Source organism: Chlamydomonas reinhardtii, chromosome 1 (genome assembly GCF_000002595.2).
Source record: "Chlamydomonas reinhardtii strain CC-503 cw92 mt+ chromosome 1, whole genome shotgun sequence".
Lineage (NCBI taxonomy): Eukaryota > Viridiplantae > Chlorophyta > Chlorophyceae > Chlamydomonadales > Chlamydomonadaceae > Chlamydomonas > Chlamydomonas reinhardtii.
The window spans coordinates 2408928-2426465 of record NC_057004.1 but is presented as its reverse complement, the minus strand read 5'-3'; the positions used below and the strand labels follow the sequence as shown (position 1 = coordinate 2426465).

General features: G+C 62.3%; 4 protein-coding genes across 5 annotated transcripts; 2 read left to right on the top strand and 2 right to left on the bottom strand.

The window, feature by feature from the left end:
• Window positions 1-2: 2 nt before the first annotated feature.
• On the bottom strand, window positions 3-4499 carry CHLRE_01g013500v5 (uncharacterized protein). 2 transcript variants are annotated; one of them, XM_001689396.2, is made up of 10 exons: window positions 3993-4499; window positions 3520-3813; window positions 3140-3216; window positions 2793-2916; window positions 2447-2565; window positions 2048-2158; window positions 1730-1777; window positions 1543-1578; window positions 1087-1146; window positions 3-893 (listed from the first exon to the last, which is right to left on the bottom strand). In XM_001689396.2, the coding sequence occupies exons 2-10, from the start codon at window positions 3707-3709 to the stop codon at window positions 771-773; spliced, it is 888 nt and encodes a 295-aa protein (XP_001689448.1). In that variant the 5' UTR covers window positions 3710-3813; window positions 3993-4499; the 3' UTR covers window positions 3-770. The 2 variants fall into 2 exon arrangements, with proteins under 2 accessions (XP_001689448.1, XP_042928265.1); XM_043058351.1 differs by lacking the exon at window positions 3993-4499 and having other exon boundaries at window positions 3520-3699.
• A 2039-nt stretch (window positions 4500-6538) lies between these two features.
• CHLRE_01g013450v5 (uncharacterized protein) lies at window positions 6539-9449 on the bottom strand. Its single transcript, XM_001689395.2, has 6 exons — window positions 9064-9449; window positions 8773-8849; window positions 8486-8588; window positions 8174-8316; window positions 7744-7935; window positions 6539-7429 (listed from the first exon to the last, which is right to left on the bottom strand). The coding sequence occupies exons 1-6, from the start codon at window positions 9287-9289 to the stop codon at window positions 7232-7234; spliced, it is 939 nt and encodes a 312-aa protein (XP_001689447.1). The 5' UTR covers window positions 9290-9449; the 3' UTR covers window positions 6539-7231.
• A 160-nt stretch (window positions 9450-9609) lies between these two features.
• CHLRE_01g013400v5 (uncharacterized protein) lies at window positions 9610-14989 on the top strand. Its single transcript, XM_043058350.1, has 11 exons — window positions 9610-9790; window positions 10154-10294; window positions 10414-10511; window positions 10772-11085; window positions 11846-12033; window positions 12249-12592; window positions 12779-13246; window positions 13461-13523; window positions 13705-14144; window positions 14344-14482; window positions 14678-14989. Exons 1-11 carry the CDS (start codon window positions 9706-9708, stop codon window positions 14834-14836), a joined length of 2439 nt encoding a protein of 812 aa, XP_042928264.1. The 5' UTR covers window positions 9610-9705; the 3' UTR covers window positions 14837-14989.
• Window positions 14990-15119: 130 nt separating this feature from the next.
• CHLRE_01g013350v5 (uncharacterized protein) lies at window positions 15120-17329 on the top strand. The gene is made up of 6 exons (XM_043058349.1): window positions 15120-15402; window positions 15505-15601; window positions 15674-15761; window positions 15978-16131; window positions 16409-16507; window positions 16652-17329. Exons 1-6 carry the CDS (start codon window positions 15271-15273, stop codon window positions 16742-16744), a joined length of 663 nt encoding a protein of 220 aa, XP_042928263.1. The 5' UTR covers window positions 15120-15270; the 3' UTR covers window positions 16745-17329.
• Window positions 17330-17538: the final 209 nt, after the last annotated feature.

The following is a 17538-nucleotide window of genomic DNA, read 5'->3' as shown; positions in this document are numbered from 1 at the left end:
CGGAGAGCTTATGATTACAGGATCTCCTGACAAAAGGTTCTAAGGCTCATACAAGTTGTAATCCGCATCCATACAAGTCGTGTCAATATGACCGCGCTATCCGGTAAGTACAGTACCAGTGTATACCGGAGTATCAGTGTCTTGCTGCCAAATGTCCTACAAGCAATCGACGAAGACGTTTATGTGCTCAGAGTGGAGTCGAGATGCGTTGTGCCGTTGTGTGAGGCATGCAGGTCTGCGTGGGTGCCTCCCTTCTTCCCGTTCGCGCGCACATCGCAACCGAACCGCTCGTCAACTCACATCCTAGGCATTAGTTTAGGCATAAGGACTACACATACAATATCGCGAAGCCCGTGGCATTAGGACCAAGTAAGAATGAACGTGCCGCGGCTGTCCTCCGAAATCACAGATATCACACACAGTCACAGTAAAGGGGTCACGAACCCTCATGCATGCTAGTCACACCAACATATAGTCCAAGCGTTGCCTTATGTGCCTTCTGTCCTCGCGCCCATGCGCTTCGTCCACTCCTGTGTACACATACGCCAGCATACGCCCTCCTTACCCCACATTGTCGCTCCCAGCCGGCGCGCTTTGTATTCCTCCCCCCACAGCAGCCCAAAACTGCCAAGCCCTCTTTCGTTGAAACCGCCAGCTGCATAACCACATTTGCGCACCCGCCGCTTACGCGGCGAAGCACATGAAGCCCTGTTCGCGCAACCACCGCTTACGCGGCGAAGCACATGAAGCCCTGTTCGCGCAACCGCCGCTTACGCGGCGAAGCACAGGAAGCCCTTCTTGGCGGGCGGCGCGATGGGCTCACCCGCCGCCAGCTCGCGGTACATGCGTACCAGGCCCGCCTCGTCCTTGCGCACCGCCGGCATCATCACCAGCTGCAAGGACAAGAGATACAGCGATTGAAATTTACGGTAAACGCGAAGGAAGATGAGGTGCCAGCCAGGAGAGCGGCAAGAGTGCACGACATGGGCCGTCGGAGCTCTGGGCCTCAGACCACGACTTGCACGCACACCGGCCCATGACCCGTAAATGATGGCGGCGTTTGCAGGTGAGGCAAACCCAGCTCACCGTCTGGATGAGGTCGGGGATGCCGACGCGTGACATCGCCTGACGCTTCTCCTCCACCGTCTGCAAGCGGCAAGCCATGGACAGATGCGGAGGAGGCGGATTGAGCTCACTCCGCCCAACATCAGGGGCCCTATGCCACTGGCCGTATCCCCAGTGACCGGTGAGCCACCCTCACCCTCCCGAGCGTGATGAATGCGCATCAGCAAACTTCCAGCCAGCCAGCAACTTGTCGGTACAGTAACGCCGGCGTTCGACCAGCCATGCACTTCTGCTCTGCCACTGCAATCTGTTTGCCGTCTGCTTAAGGGTCTGGGCATCAGCTGCACCCTACGGGACCTCGCCAACCTGCCTTGAACCCTGTCCCATCACACACCCTCACCCTCCCACGACAAGCAAGCAATGGCAGGCGTAGTATAGGCATTTGGCGTCGCACAGGACTAGCACTCCGCCACGCACCTTCATGGGGCGCAGGAACCAGGCCATGTCGCTTGGCTGCAGCATCATAAACAGCCAGCAGAGCGCTGTCACTCAGTAGTAAGTCACGTGGGTTTCAGTGTCAGCCGCAGTGTCAGCCGAAGTGTTAGCCGAAGTGAGGCACAGTGTTGTCAGTCGGTGAAAGTCAGCCATACCCAGTTCCCCGCACCTTCAGGTCAGCCACGAGCTCCTTCTCGGGAATTAAGATCTCCTTGGACTGTAGGCGTGGAAGTGAGGCAGGGCGCAGGCGGCATTGCAATGGTGTTGGGTGGGAGCACGGTTCCCTCGGGCCCCGCCCACTCTCTGCCGTTGGCATCCCGCTCGCACAGTCCGTTTTCCCAAACCGCCGTGCCTTCGAACGGCACTGCCAGTGCAGCCCGCCCCGCTGCATCCCATCCAAATACACCCCGCTCACAACGCAGTTCAGAAAGCACTTCAAGAAGGACTGCCTCCACCCCACCACCTGAACTGCATGCCCCACACTCACCGTGAAGTTCTTGCGCATGAGCGGCAGGCCGATGATTTCCTCCTCCTCCAGGTGCTCCTTCATGTCCTTGCGCAGCTGCAGCAGCGCGCTGTGCAGCTCCTCAACCGTGGACTAAGCGAGGGAGCGAGGGTGAGGGGGGGGGGGTGCCGTGCGGCGCGTGAGGCAGCGTGCGGCGTACACCGGATCGGCCCCTGACCTGCGCGACCGCTGCAATGACAAGGCCCACATTGGACGGCGCGACCAAGCAGCAGGTTCTTTCCCGGCCCCATGTCCAGTCACCGCTCGCGCCCGCCAGGGCTCCCTCGTAATCCGCCTCGACATGCCGTGGTCCCAAGCAGGCCCAGCTAGTGCGTGCGCGCGCCACACACAGTCTCCGCTCCGCAGTGTCCCCCGCCTCACCAGGCACGCCTCGGGCGCCCCCGGCTTGAGGCTGAGCGCGAGGTCCCGCACGCGGTCCAGCAGCTCCACGAGCGACTTGTGGTCGCTGCTCATCTTGGGCGGCACCTTGACCTTCTTCTCTGCGGTGCGACCCAAGACAGGAGGCCGCGCTTGGTAAGGTCAGGACTCATCAGGGCACGACCTCGGCGTATTGGCATTGGCGCAAGGCGTATGGTCACGTGCGGCATAAGCTTGAGTACGGCAATGAAGCCAGGTGTCGATGCTCTGACTCTGTCAATAGGTCTTGCCCCCACCCCCGGCGGCCTACGAACTGGAAGGGACGCGCTCTTGCACTCCCGCTGCTCACCCAGGTAGGGGAAGAAGATGTCCTCCTCGTGGTCGTGGTGCATGCGGACCTCGTGGTAAAAGTGCTTGGTCACAGCGTGGATGGCCGTCACCTGCCAGCCCGCCAGCGGCTTGCCGCTCGCCAGCTGCGCCAGGCAGGCGGGCGAGAAGGGAGGGCAGGGCGTGCGCTCGGTTGAGATGCTGGTGCGGGCACGACCCACCGTCAATGGGCTTGGGCGGGATGGTGACTGGGTCAGGAAGACACCATCCGCCATGTTACGATACTTCGCGTGTAACCCGCACAAGCCTGTATCCCCACGCTGCATCCCCGCCAAATAACAGAAGGCGACAACATCACATCTTGCTCACCATCTCTTTCGTCTTGCTGAATCCGGCCGCCAGGTTGTCCATGTCAAACCGGATCGCATCATGAGACAGCTTCCAGCCTGCGCGGTGCGGCGACACAGGATGGAGGTCAGGCAAGGTAAAGGCGGTGAGCTAACATTGACCTGGGACACGTATGACCGTGCTCAACTGAGCACGTGGCGTGGCACAGCTTGGGGAAGGGTATGATATGCTCGGAACGTGCTGTTTTAGGTTATCTATATAATTAAAAGAGACGGACTTGCATGGGCGAACAATTATCATAATTAAAAGAGACGGACTTGCATGGGCGAACAATTATCAGAACGGCGGGAAAAAAACGCGCGTGTCACGTAGCCTCTGTCAGCCTCTGCCACCCCACTCACCGTCAAGCGAGCCGGGCCAGGCCCAGTTAGCGTTAGCAGTCATCACCGCGTCAAACTCGGCCTGGTTCATGTTAAGCGTCTTCAGCGCGACATCGAGGGTGAGGGTGTTCAACTCGATGCCCTGAACAAAGGTGGGCTTCTGGACCGGCACCTCGGTGAGGACCACGGAAGACGCAGCGACCTCGGCCATCTTGCTTTGTGATGCAATCTGCGTGCGTAGCGGTAGTCCAGCGGCACTTTTTCTTGGTCACGTCAACTCCAAATTCCCGTTGCCCTTGAAGCTTCCGGAAGCGGCTGCATCCAGGCGCGAGCAGAAGGCTGTTACGAATTATCAAGGTTACTGCAGAGACATGCCCCGCTGTTGCTCTAGGCGCGCTAATGTGGCTCGACTACCCTTGTGCAACGGGCCCCGGCATCGGCAAGCTCAATGCTTGGTAAGTCATAAATTACTTCGTCCTATGCGAACCTCTCACCAGGTGCGGGCCCTAGGTGCGGGCAAGCAACGGCCGGAGGAACAAAGTCGCGGAGAAGCAGGGAAGCTGCCCAAATCGAGGCAGGCGCCAAGCTTTGCCGACAAAACAAAGACTGAGCCGCGTCCTTAAATATAACTTGTGTGTCTCGACGCGAGTCTTAAAGACTGGCGACGTCAACCCCATCGGGTCAACCGCTATTCTCATTTCCCCCACGCTTTTCCAGGCTGGACCTCAGACACCACCTGCTTGTCGGGGCAAATAGGAGCGGGGTTACTTGCACAGGGTCGCGTCCGAATCTTCCACTGACGCTGAAGTCTGACCGCATCAGCATCAAGTTCGGGTGACGTCCTAAGTAAAACGTTCAGCTCGTTCGGAGGCGCGTTCTGACGAACCAAAAACCATCTGCGTAATGTCCGGCAATGCATTGGAGCCGTGCGTGCTCGTCGTTGGCGGGCGAGGGACGCTGAAACCGCCCGGGGGCCCTTCAGCTCTATTGTGCACCCTAGGTCCTGGAAGTGTCATTTCGGGCATTGCCGAATTGCCGAGTCGCCGAGTTGCCGCAGAGGCCGCAGGGGCAGGGGCAGGGGCAGGGGCAGGGGCAGGGGCAGGGGCAGGGGCAGGGGCAGGGGCAGGGGCAGATTGCATTGGTTACAAGAGGGACCTGCGGACGCAGTTCACGAGCCAGTGACGTGGAGAACGAACACCCTGCTCTGGACCCCAGGGGCGTGCCGCCTGCAGCGCCGTCGGCCTACTCTAGCTCTAGTAGGCTTGCTCCCATAGGACGCTCCTCCCGCCATACCGAACATGTTACTAGGTGCCATCACTCCACCTCCTCTTCCATTATGACACTTCGTGGTCTGTTCAGCTTCATACTTCCATCTGCTCTTCGCTCAATCCAAGGGTGGCCTGGCGAGACTCGGTCCCACCCCCTCGGTTTGGCACCAAGACACACATACGATTGTAACCTAGACCAGAAGTCTGCTATAACTTGCGATTTGATGCGCGCCATTACTGCGTTCCCATCGATCACTCCTTGCTCGTTCCTGGCTGCATATAGCAATCTCCTACCATGGGGGCAGGGGCAGGGGCAGGGGCAGGGGCAGGGGCAGGGGCAGGGGCAGGGGCAGGGGCAGGGGCAGGGGCAGGGGCAGGGGCAGGGGCAGGGCCTACCAGGGGCAGGGGCAGGGGCAGGGGCAGGGGCAGGGGCAGGGGCAGGGGCAGGGGCAGGGGCAGGGGCAGGGGCAGGGGCAGGGGCAGGGGCAGGGGCAGGGGCAGGGGCAGGGGCAGGGGCAGGGGCAGGGGCAGGGGCAGGGGCAGGGGCAGGGGCAGGGGCAGGGGCAGGGGCAGGGGCAGGGGCAGGGGCAGGGGCGGGGGCAGGGGCAGGATTACAGGGGCAGGGGCAGGGGCAGGGGCAGGGGCACACGCGCGCGCATCCTTTCATTCAATGCACCTTAGGTTCTGGCCTTCTTATGTTCGGCCCTTGTCGATTTAGTCCTCAGATGTGTTGCCGCAGCTGGCAGCAGGGGCAGGCTGTGGGGCAGGGGCACCGGGCACCGGGCAGTGGCCCGTATGGTTATGGGCCCGGGCAGTGGGGAGGGGTCATTAGACAAGCAACGGCCACCGTCATCCCTAGCCCAGACCGCATCTAACCGCATTAAACACGGTTACACGGCCCAAAGGTGCATTTCAACATCTGCCCAGTGAGCTTGTGTCCATTACTTCACCACAGCCAACCGGCAACCGGTGTACATCCAAAGGCAAGCGCCGGCAGTCCACGCGTTGAACAGCGTGTGGCTGGTGGCGGCGGTCCCGGGCCTGGTGGGGGCTGGTGGCGTTGGCGGCCCCGGCCCACGTGGCGGATGTGCCCACATGCGGCGCGGAGCGGGCGGACAAGGTCATGTAGAACAGGAGCGCACAGAGCCGCTCAAGAACCGGCACCAGCGCGCGGGCAGAGAAGCCGGCTGGTGTCTGGTTCAGTCTGGTTCGCGGTCTTTGCTGGCAAGCGTAGCACAGCACAGAATGTGGTAGGCCGCAGCAGTGAGGAGTGTTGTGGCTAGAGGATTTCCTGCTGGTTGGTTTATTGCTGGCTGTGCTTGTGCTGACTGCGGCTGCTTGTGTGGTTGATAGCGGGACGTGTCTGGACGCATGGCGGGCCGTGCCTGTACGAATCGACCCCGCCGACTACGTCCGGGAGATAAGTAGAGCGGCCTGCAGACTGGAAATGTGGCGTGGGCTCAGCCCACTTTTCCCTTGCGCGGGAAAACCACCTTTCTTGTCTTTATTCGGGGAGAGCAGTTGTCTTTGGCTTTCGAACTTCGAACTTCACTGAAAGCCGCGGTGGTCCCCGCATGCCACATTGGCACACACAAGGCTCCGCCGCGCCTGGCGCTGCTGAGGCCCTGAGGCACGTGGTCGCCTTATGTACCTGCCCACCACAGCCTGTGGCAGATGCTCATTGCGCCTTGTCAATGCGTTACCTGGTAGGTGACACACCCTGAGTCTTAGTGTGGCATTTATCAAGAGCACACGGCTCACCCACACTTGGGCTCATAATAGAGTTACAGTCTGTAAATCCGGCGCCGCATCGCTGGCGCGCGCGCGGAGCGTGCTCGGTCGACATTTTGCTCACAAACCCGCATGTCCACTCCGCCGGTCCGCCCCTCGTCCAGTATGCATAACACAGTAACAACATCCGCTGCTTCGACTCTGTGCCCAAGGCAGGACCGCGCAAAGCCCACAGTCAGGGCCCACTCCTCGTCTCCACTGCATCATCCCTGCGACATAAGACTGTTACTGCATCTTCGATAACACTGACACATGCATCACCCGTGCCGTAATTGCATTTAGGAGCCATGCCCCGTGGCTGACACTACACCACACACGTCGAACTTGCAACCAGACACACTACTCATACATGCGAACCTGTGCCACGGAAGACGAGCAGGCGCACACACGCCCTGCCATCAGTGGACAGCAATGTTATAAGCAATTCAACGAAGTCATGCCTCATCTGTCCATCCACCAATTTGTACGGTACGGTATGTACACGTGTCACTATGAATCTTGTGGCGCTGCACTATGTATGTTGGGCGTTGCTACGCACGAGACCGCACAGCCACACGGCCGCTGCACTGCCTGCACACGCAACTCCCACAGCCCCAGTCTGCCCTACGCGCCCGCCGCCAACACTCGCGTTTCCCCGCGCTCCGATTGACTGCACCAAGTCGCCAATTAACCGCTCAAGCCGCGAAGCAGCTGGCCAGGCCCCGCTTCTGCTGCTTGGACGTCTTGAGCGGCAGCACCTCGCCGGCGACAAGCTGCATGTAGGCGTGCACGTAGGTGCGCGTGTCCTTGCGGATGGCGGGCAGCAGCACCAGGCGCTGCACCAGGAATGGGATGCCGTGCTGCTGCATCATGGCCATCTTCTGGTCCATGGCCTGTGCGTGGGTGCGGGCGTGGGAGGAGCGGGCGGCGGGCAATTAGTGGGTGAGTAAGGATAACGGGCCCGTGTGCGGTCAAGACAGTGTCAATGAAGTGCAGAGAAATGCGATGAACGCTGAGCTTGACCGAGAAGCTGATGCAAATAGCTGCACCATACGGTGTAATGCAACCACGCATGCCGCTGTCGTACGGCCCCAGCTGCTGTTGCAGGCCCCGCCGGTGCCCAAGCGCATCCCGGCTTTTACGCATCAACACCTTCACTGGCCCCGCCCAGTCAACCCCCGGCCATATAACAACACACGCCACTCACCAGGCGCCGCACGAACCACGCCATGTCGGCGGGCTTGAGGCCCTTGAGTATTTTCTTCTCCGGCACCGTCAGCTCCTTGGCACTGAAGGCCGCGCGCAGCAGCGGCAGCCCCACCGCCTCCTCCTCCTCCAGGTGCTGCCGCATGCACAGGCGCAGAACCGAGAAGGTGGTGTGCAGGTCGGACAGCACGGGCTGCGCGGGCGCGGAGGGAGAGAGCGTGGCAGGTAGGTGGGCATCCTGGCATGTACGCAAGCGTGTTTGGGGACAGGGATGGGAGCGCATAATGAACTACATCTTGCACTAGGTAGTCACGACGGCACCATTCATGCACGCACGACCAGGCCAATAGGTCACTGGTCTCCGCCCAGCCGTGCCCTGGCAGCTGAGGGCCGGCTAACAACAAATTTCAAGAAGCCCAATGCGCACCTACCCTGGCAATGGCGCCGTTGTGGCTGGGCCGCAGCGCGTTCACCAGCGCCAGCGCCTTGTCCATCAGCGCCATCAGCGTCCTGTGGTCGGCGCTCATCTTTTGCGGCACGGTGACGCGGCTGGCCATGAAGGGGAAGAAGATCTCTGTGCAGATGGGAACAGGACAACGGCGGGAGGCGCAGGGGTCAGTGTGAGCTGGTTCAGGCGGACTGGTGGTGCAGCAGGCACGTGGCTCACGAAACAAGAGCGTGTGTGCTTGCGCGTAGGTGCGTGGTGCCGTGGCATGAGGAGGAAGCTGGCCGGCTCCGCTCACCCTCCTCGTGGTCGTGATGCTTGTGCACGCCGTGGTAGAAGTTGGCTGTCACCAGCTGCAGCGCCGAAACCTGCCATTGCTGCAGGCCGTGACCTTGCTCCACCTGTGAGCACGTGCATACACACAGAGGGGTAAAGTCGCAGGGTCGTTACCTACCTTCAACCGCGTGCATATGTGGGTTTGCGCCTTCATTGTGGCCATGTACACCATGTAACAATGCCCAGCTAAGTAGTTACAGACGTAGCCCCTGTCTCAGTCATTACCCGCCAGTTCTGACCTCCACTTACCAAGCTCTTGGTCTTCTCGATGGCGGTCAGCAGGGTGTCCATCTCGAAGCGGATGGCATCATGCGCCTGCTTCCAGCCTGCACGGGCGCAGAGAGGCACACACACACACATACACTGTTTGATGGCAGTCTCTTGGCTTGACTAGGCGGAGGCGGTTGATGTTCGCGCCCAGGTACCGTACCCAATCTTAGCAGCGCACCCTCCCCTACTGCTGCACCTCTATCCCGCACCCAGCCGCAGTCTACACGACCCCACGGCTCCGCCCGTCCACGCCCGCACGCCCGCGCGCACCGTCCATGTGGGCCGGGAAGGGCCACTTGTCGCTCACAGCCAGAACCGCCTCCAGCTCCGCAAGTGAGCTCATCTTGAGAGCGGCGAGGACGGACTCGAGGGACGTGTACTCAAGCAAGAATGAGCCCGCGACGAGCGTGGGCTTGCCCGGCAGCGGCGTCGGAGCCGTAATTGTCATACCAGCGGCAACGGTGGTGAGGGCGGCGGCGGCAGAAGCGGAAGACATGTTTGCTGGCTTAGAGACTTGCGTGTTGATGTACGAACTGACGTGTACGCAAAGCGTTGGCAAACGCGGCTTGCTTAGTCGAGGGCTGTGGGTGTCGATGGGTGTCGATGGCTTGACGATTTAAGAGGTACCTCAACGCAAAACACTTTGACAAGTTGTCAGACAACGTGTAGTTTTGCAATATGTGGATCACTCACCTCTCCTGGCCCTAAATACGCGCGCAACGCCGCCACCATGCCAACCGCCTGGGCACGGCGCCACTGTACGGGTGGCAGCTGCCCAGAGGGAGCTGCACAGACCGCGCTTCTCGCGGTGTTAAACGGTCAGCACGCCCAGCACATGTGTCATCCATCATTCGATTCTAGCTCGATGCCGCTCCCATAGGATAGCAGCGGTCGCAGTTCGCGGGCAGGGACATGGCGGAGTCTGAGCGACCCGTGCTGCCGCAAAGCAGACGGCGCCTTTATGCTATCTGCTTCTTGGTTGCGTACGTGGTACTGGGTAAGTTACGCAAAGTGGAGTCTCAGTCTCGTTTCTCCGCTAGGAGGAGTGTTGGCTGCTTTGCACGCATGCGATTGTATTTAAATGCAATAATTGGTTCATATGACTAGCCAAGAACACAGTTTAAAATGTCAAAGAGGCCCCGCGCAAAACCGCAAGCTCTTTGGTGCTTTGGTGTTCAGTCAGCAAACGTTGACGCTAAGGGTGGCTCACATTTTTACACAACGGGTAGTGGTCGCTCAGAACCAGAGTCAGGAGTCGGTGCCGGCCGCAAGGCCGCAAGACTATGCGCTCTGCCCCGCACTCCAGACTGCCAAACCCCGCCGCTCTGCCCGGCCCTGCTCGTTTCCCCGCTTCCACCAGTCCTGCCCGTCTGGTATGAGGCCGTACGTGTGCCTCGCGCACCTCTGCCGCTTGAGGATATTGCGGCACTGGAGGAGGAGGTAGCTGCGCCGCTCGCAGGGGCACTGGCATCCACCGTGACGGTGTACGTTGTTTGTGCAGGTGCGTGTCGTGTTGGGGTCGGGCAATCGGGCTCATGCAAGCTCTACCTTGGCTTGGGTCAGGGCACATGCTATGCAACTTATGCAGGCACTGGCGCCAAGTCAATTTGCTGCGCACAGGTGGCACCTACACCTGCTTCAAGCATCATGAGCTGTCACCGTACGCGGAAGCCGTGGGGGAGGAGATACTGCGGCAGCTCGGCAAGACGTCGGAGCAGGTGAAGGAGGCGGCTCGTGAGAAGAGCTGTGGGAGCAAGGGGCAGTGGGCAAGGAGGAAGAGCGTGCTCCCGTGCCGGTTGGTGCGGCACGTGGTTTGTGTGCCATGTAATGCACGCGTGCCAGACAGGCCCGGCCGGGGCGGGCGGGGTTGCAGGTACCGCGCCTGAATGCAGGCACGCGTCGGCTCCCCCACAACCTATTTTACCTACCTCCATCAACGCTGTGACACCGCGGCACCGACACCACCGTGTCACTGCAGGTCCCGCTGCTGGTGCGGGTGGTGCACGACGAGAAGGGCGCCTGCAGCACCTCCTCCTGGGAGTCGGAGGGCCTCATGGCGCGGCAGCGTCGCCGCGACAGCCGCCGCCTCGCGAAGCAGGGCGCCACAGGCAGCGCCAGCCGCCGCCGCGGCAGTAGCAGTGGCAGTAGCAGCAGCGGAGGTAGCTACTCGGAGGCCAGCCACGTGGGCTGCGTGGGGCTGGCCAGCAGCCAGCAGCGACTGGCGGCGGTGCTGGGGGCGGCGGACCGCGCGCTGGACGACCTGGCGGTGAAGGAGCTCGGCGGCGGGGACAGGTGCGCGCCCGGCGTGACGTGGCGTGGCGTGTTTGTTCGGCTGGTGTCTAGGTAGCGGTCTGCGGTGGGGCTGGCAGGGCATGCGTAGCGGCATGACAAGTAGTGCGGCTGTTGACAACTGTGCTGCGTCTGGCTGCGGTTGGCTCTGCTGTGGCATCGCGAGTGCTAGGCACCTGGTTTGGCTATGTGCCTGTGGAAACCGACCCCGGCTATGTCCGGGCGATGAGATTGTTCGGCCTCAGACTGTGGAGGGGCTCAGCCCCTTTTCCCGTGACAGGGGAACACTTGTCCGGGAAGGTCAACGTGGTTGCCTTGGCGAAAAGGGAGAGTGTGTGTTTTGTGTATCGAAAAGAGAGTACCGTACCAGGGAGCGTGTTTTGGGGGCTGGGGTTGTTGGGTTGAGTGCGGTGGTGTGTTAGGGAAACGAAATCGTTGGTGTGTGTGTATGTGTGTTTGGGTGTTCTAGCCGTCCAGTGAGCGAGGCCGGGTGGGGGTGGTGCAAATGGTAGTGTGGTAGAGGACAGCCAGTGGGTGCGTCATACGGGTGAGAGGGTGGCAGCCCAGTGTACCAGTCTTGGGGCATGCATAGCGGAGTTGCCGGCAGGCGGCAGGGCATTAGCACCTCCCAAGTACCCCAACGCACGCCTATCAAGCACGCCTGCACCCTCCCTCTCCCCCTCCCGCCTTGGGCTTGGGCACGTAGTCCCATCCCCCCTGCACCCGCCCCCTCCCCACCTCCACCCTCGCCCTCACCCTGCAGGGCGGGTCAGTATGTGCTGTTCATGTTCCCGGACCTGTGGCGCTACGGCGGAGACCTGCCGCTGGGAGCCATCGGCCGCCGCCGCTTCGGCGTGGTGCGCTACCCAGCCAGTGGCAAGCCCTCCCAGCCGGCGGCGGTGCGGCTGGCGGCGCTGATCGCGGCGCCGGCGTTCGCGTCACACCTGGGAGGTGCGCGGCGGGCAGGATACATGTGGGGGGTGGGGGGGTGGAGGGGCCGCGGCCGGTGTGCTGCAGCACGGCATGCGGTGTGCGGCCTGTGCAGCGTGGCATGAAGGTTGTGAGGGGCCACCACACACACCCACCAGCTGCCGACGATGCAGACAGGCCGTCGTGGCACGTCCTCAACCCGCTGCACTCCCGCTGGCTGCGCTGCTGCCCTGCAGACCCGGCCGGCGAGGCAGCGCTGTCTGCCGCCGCCGCCGCCGCCGACCCCGCCGTGGCCGCACTGCTGGCGGACGAGGCCCTGCCGCTGCCGGTCAGCCCCGCCGCGCAGCTGCACCTGTCCTTCAGCCTCTGCAACGCCCACCCCTCGCCGCACAGCCCGCATCAGGAAGCGCCGCAGGCCAGCAGCAGCAGCGACGACGGCGCAAATAGCAGCGGTGGAAAGCCGGCGGCCGCGTCCTCGTTTGCGGCGTTCTCCTGGGACTTTTCCATGTTTGAAGCTCAGTTCGTGGCGCCGTGGAAGAACGTGCTCAGTGCGGCAGCCCGGCTGACCGTGTCCAGCCAGGTGCGGCGCGGGCAATCCCTGCTTTACTAGCTTCTGGGTGGGGTAGGGGAGGCAGGGGGAGGGTTGAGGTAGGTGCCAGCCACCGGCGAGCTGTGTACCGGTGTGCAGCATGCCGTACGCCGGACGAAAGCTGCTGTGCGGCAGTGTGCGGTGGTGTTCATGCGCCTCCTCCCCTCCCATACACAGGTGCTGTACTTCACGCCCGCACGTGTGAACGGCAGTTGGGACCGCCAGCGCGCCGCCTTCACAGTGCCGCACGCCGCCCTGCCCTTCTTCGCCGACAGCGCCTGGCGCCTTGACCCCGGCCGAACCGGCCTGCCCGCCTCAGCCGCCGGCGGAGCCGCCGGAGGCGGAGCCATGCCGTACGACCTAGCTGCCGTACACGCAGGCGACCGGTCAACCGCCGTCGGTGAGGTGGTGCTGCCGCCCATGCCGCCGCCGCACACGCCCGGCCGGGCGGCGGCGGAGGCGGCGGCGGCAGCTGCGCTGCCGCGGCTGCTGCCGCCGCGTGCGGCGGCGTCGCTGCCGCCGGCGGTGCTGCACTTTGTGCTGTTCGCGCCGCCGCCGGGCCAGCGGCCGCTGGTGCTGCTGGGGCCGGACGGCCAGGCGGCGCCCGCCAACTCATTCCACGTGCCGGGCTGGGGCATGCTGCAGGTGAGGGCTGTCGGCGGAAGGGGTGACGTGCAGGCGTCTTGGAGGGCTGGGGTGATGGTATGCGTGCAGGACGGAGGCGAGACGGCGCATTGGCCAACACTTGCTAGGCTGTGTGTTCAGCGGCTGTGTGGCGTTTGGCAGCTAGGCATATTACTTCCGCACACAACACGGCACATGCCACACCCACGCCAACCCCTACCCGCCGGTGCCGCAGGTGCTGAACCAGGTGCCGCCGCCGGGCGTCATGATGGCTCAGGTCAACACCGACAACATGGAAGTGAGAGAGGTGTTAGAACTGACTAAGAGCTCAAAACCGAAGATTAAGGATAGAGAGCGTGTGTGGTGGCGTGGCATGGCGATTCTGCCGTGTGGGTGTGATGGCGGCTGGCGCAAGCCGTGCGCCAGGCGTGCCGAGTCGCATGCCCTTGCTGTTTTCCCCTATCCTGCCTCTCGCACAGGAGTTTGCCCGGGAGGCGCTGACGCAGCTGCGGTCGCTGCTGGGGCTGGCCGCAGCTCGGCGCCGCCTCATCCAGCACAACGACCTCTACGCCGCCAACGGCAGTAGCACTAGCAACAAGGCAGGCAGCAGTAGCACCAGCACTGGCTCTAACAGCAACGGCAGGGGCAGCAACGTGCCGCCGCCGGTGGGGCGCATAGACGTGCTGACGGACTTGAGGTCGGGCCTGGCGCCCTGGGAGGCCGACGCGTTGGTGCGCCGCCGCACCCGGGCTGACGTGGCGGCGGCGGCGGCCACGCTGGGGTCGCTGGCGCGGCTGCTGCGGCAGGTGCCCACGCTGGCGCTGCCGCCGGCGGCGGGGGCGCTGGTGCGGGATGCGGTGGCGGCTCTGCGGCGGGCGCTGGCGGCGGTAGAGGCGGGCAGCTACGTGGAGGCCTCGCAGTGAGTGGCGGGAGAGCGATGGAACTGCTTGTAGCCGGAGGGCTTTGGGATGGGGAGTTGGGTGGGTGGCGCGGGCCGCGCTTCCGCGTTCATGCTTTCTGCTGTGCTACTTGTCGGGGCTCGCTAGGCATAAATACCGCATGCAGCTATTGCGACCTTTTTTCCCACGCAACGCGCTGCCGCCCCCTGCTCGCGACAGGGCGGCGCAGCAGGCTCGGGCCTGGGCGGAGGCTGCGTTCTCCGACCCGGCACTGTCCACGCGGCAAAACGTGCCGGACACGCACCTTGTGGGCGTGTACCTGCCCTTCTGCCTGCCGGCCGCCGTGCCGCTGCTGCAGGTGAGGGGTTGGAGGGAGGAAAGGCACTGCATAGGCCAGGAAAAGGGCTGTGGCGAGGCCGCGAGGGACCCTGAATCCTACTGGATTCGGGACACAATCTTGGTTGCTGCGCAAGTGAGATTATCTCGCTGTTGTGTTCTTCGCTGCTGTGGTGGCATGATATGACTGTCTCTGGCGCTCTTATCGTCGATACAGGCTCTGCTGCACGAGGTTCGGCGGCGGCGGAAGAAGCCCGTGGCCGCTGTGGATGCGCAAGGCACCAGCGGCGTGGGCCAGACGTTAAGTGGCGAGGTGGGAGCGGAGGAGCTGGTGCACACGGAGCCGAACACACCCGTCAAGGGCAGCGAGAGCTGACAGCATGTCGTGTTATTATACTCGTTAGTGCCGAAACATTCAATTATAACTGCTTTATTGCGAGTGCGAGCCTGCGCCCGTTTTGCGGGCTGTTGTGCAAGCTTAAGGCCGCACCATCGCGCCAACGTATGTCTTTTGTAACGATTGTCTCGCCTGTCTACGCATGAGATACACATCGACAAAGCCAGCAGAAAAGCCAGCGGGTGGTCACGGAAAAGCCCCCATGGTGGCGGATGCACAACCGAAAGCCATCTCGCATTCGCGCTCGCCAGCTCTTTCCATTCGCTGCCCTCTCCTGCGACTTGTTGTGCAAGCCACTGCATCAATCCGTATACCTTTCACCAAGCTCCAGACTCAGGCTTCCAAGCAAGTTTGCTTTGCCAAGGCGGCTTTCCCACTGCATCCTCACCCCTACTTCACCTTCTAGACTGAAGATGCTTGCTCAGGCTCGTAGCTTTGCCCAGCGGCCCGCCTCTTCCGCGCGTCGGTGCGTGCGACCATCTCGGGTCACCGTCCGCGCGGTTGCCTACACGTCTGACATCTCAGAGGAGGCGTATGTATGCCTGGTAAGCATATTGGCAGCAGAAGATCCTGGAGAGGCCGGAGAGATCCAGTGGGCTTGCTCTGAATTCTGACTCCGACACCTGCTCGCTTTCCTGTGCTCGCAGGGCCTGGCGCAGTGCTTTCGCAAAAGCAGCAATGGGCTGGTGCCTGTCAACGTCATCGAGCCCCTGTCCGCGTCCTCGCTGGAGTGCCTTGCAAACGGTAGGTTAAAGCACAATCGGGCGCGCCTTTCTGTCCGCGCGGGCTGACCAGCTTCGTGTGGACTGCCTGCAGGTGCACGTACCTCTTACAAGACCGTGACGGGCGTGACGTTTGGCGATGCTATGCGCCGCAAGCGTGAGACGCTGCCCGAGGCATTCCAGTGAGTGCCTCGGATCAGGCTGTGGGGTGCCCTCCTCAAGGCTCTCCCGCCTCTGTGCAAGGCTTTGTGGGCCCGCAAGGCAGCAACACATTTGGGTCTGCTTGTACTCAGTCCCCCGGCCCATGATGCCCGCGCAACACCCCACTACGAACCCCCATCCAACCTCCTAATCCCCATCCCTCCCCCATCCAACCCCACCTACGCGAACCAACCCAGGCAAGCGCCCTTCTGCGAGAACTTCGAGTTCCGCTTGGAGGCCGCTGGCCGCACCTGGTCGCGCTCACACGCGCAGGACAACCTTATGGACATTGTGCCGCTGGGCAAGAGCCGCAGCAACTTCAACTTCAGCCTGGAGGACAAGCGCGTGCTGGTGAGAAACGGGAGATGGGGGTCCCGAGCAGGGGTGGGTGGGTTGAGAGGAGCTACCGCATTTGGGACCAGCGCACGGATTTGGTCAAACAGGACCACCCGTGCTTGCCACCTTATCCTTCTTGCACCGTAATGGGCTGTGTGTGACTGCCTGGCGTGCGTGGGGTTGCGGCCGGAACAGGCAGATTCCATGCATACATGCGAGCTCTCGCCCTACACCCACCTTCCTTAACTCACTGACGCGACCCGCCACCCTGCCGCCCGCCCTCCTGACACAGAACATGGAGAACGTGGTGAACGACAACGACAACATCAAGCAAGACATGTCCATTGACGTGTACGGCCGCAAGAAGGCCGACGACTACGCCGCCAAACAGGTACGCGTACGATGGGGTGCGGGGCGGAGCAGAGCGTGCAGATTGACGGCCTGGTACATTACTACATGTACAGAAGGGATCTGTGTTGTGCCAAGCCATACCCTTACGCACGTGCATGTGTGTGGCCTGGTGGCCCGATCACAGGCCGCCGACAGCGCAGCCAAGGCGGCGGAGAGCGCGGTGGAGGACAAGAAGCGGCGCGAGGAGGAGGACCTCGACATGCTGCTGCTGGCGTAAGGCGGTGGCGGTGGAGGCGGCGTGGAGTGAAGACTGGATTCGAAATGGAAAAGGACTGGATGTGTCAGGACTCAGGAAGGCAGAATGCAGCAGAGCGCATGGTTACGGGGGGGAAGGGGGGACGTTTGTGCCGCCGCTGAGGAGTGCGGAGCTTTGGAGGAATGTAGGGACGGCCCCATGAGGTTGAGGCAGAGAAGATGGGAGACGCAGGAGCGTGTGGTGTTTGGCAGTGCCTGATTGGCATCGTGTGTGCACCGACGTGTCTGTGTGGGGCCAGCGCGGATCTATACCAGCCGCATTTCCTGCTGTTGACGCTTTCACATTGAGGCGGAGGGGCGGGGTGATGCGTTGTGCCAGCAGGGCTCTGATGCCCTTGTGCGGCAATTGAACAAACTTGAATCCAACCCGCACAGGCACTCGAATAAGATGACGTTTCAATGTATGACTGGCCGCTGCTGGTGTGCGCCTGCAGAGTCGGGTATGGCAGCGACGTGTGTTATGGTGCCTTTATTATAGCAAGGCGGTTCGCATGCACGCACGTGCCACCTCCTTTCATGTCAGGCATCAATGTAATTCTAGATGCACAGCGCTCCTGAGCACCGGCACACGCGATCGTGACGCCGCGCATGCCTCCACAGCCTCCTTGCCGCGTGTGGACGAAGTTGAGGGCGAGGGTCCGGCCGAGTGCTCCGCCTGCTGCTGCCGGCGCCGTGACTGGCATGGCTACGTCCTATGCACAGAGCCACAGACCAAACAGCAGGCGTTCTTTGCTACCAGGACACCAGAACTCACAA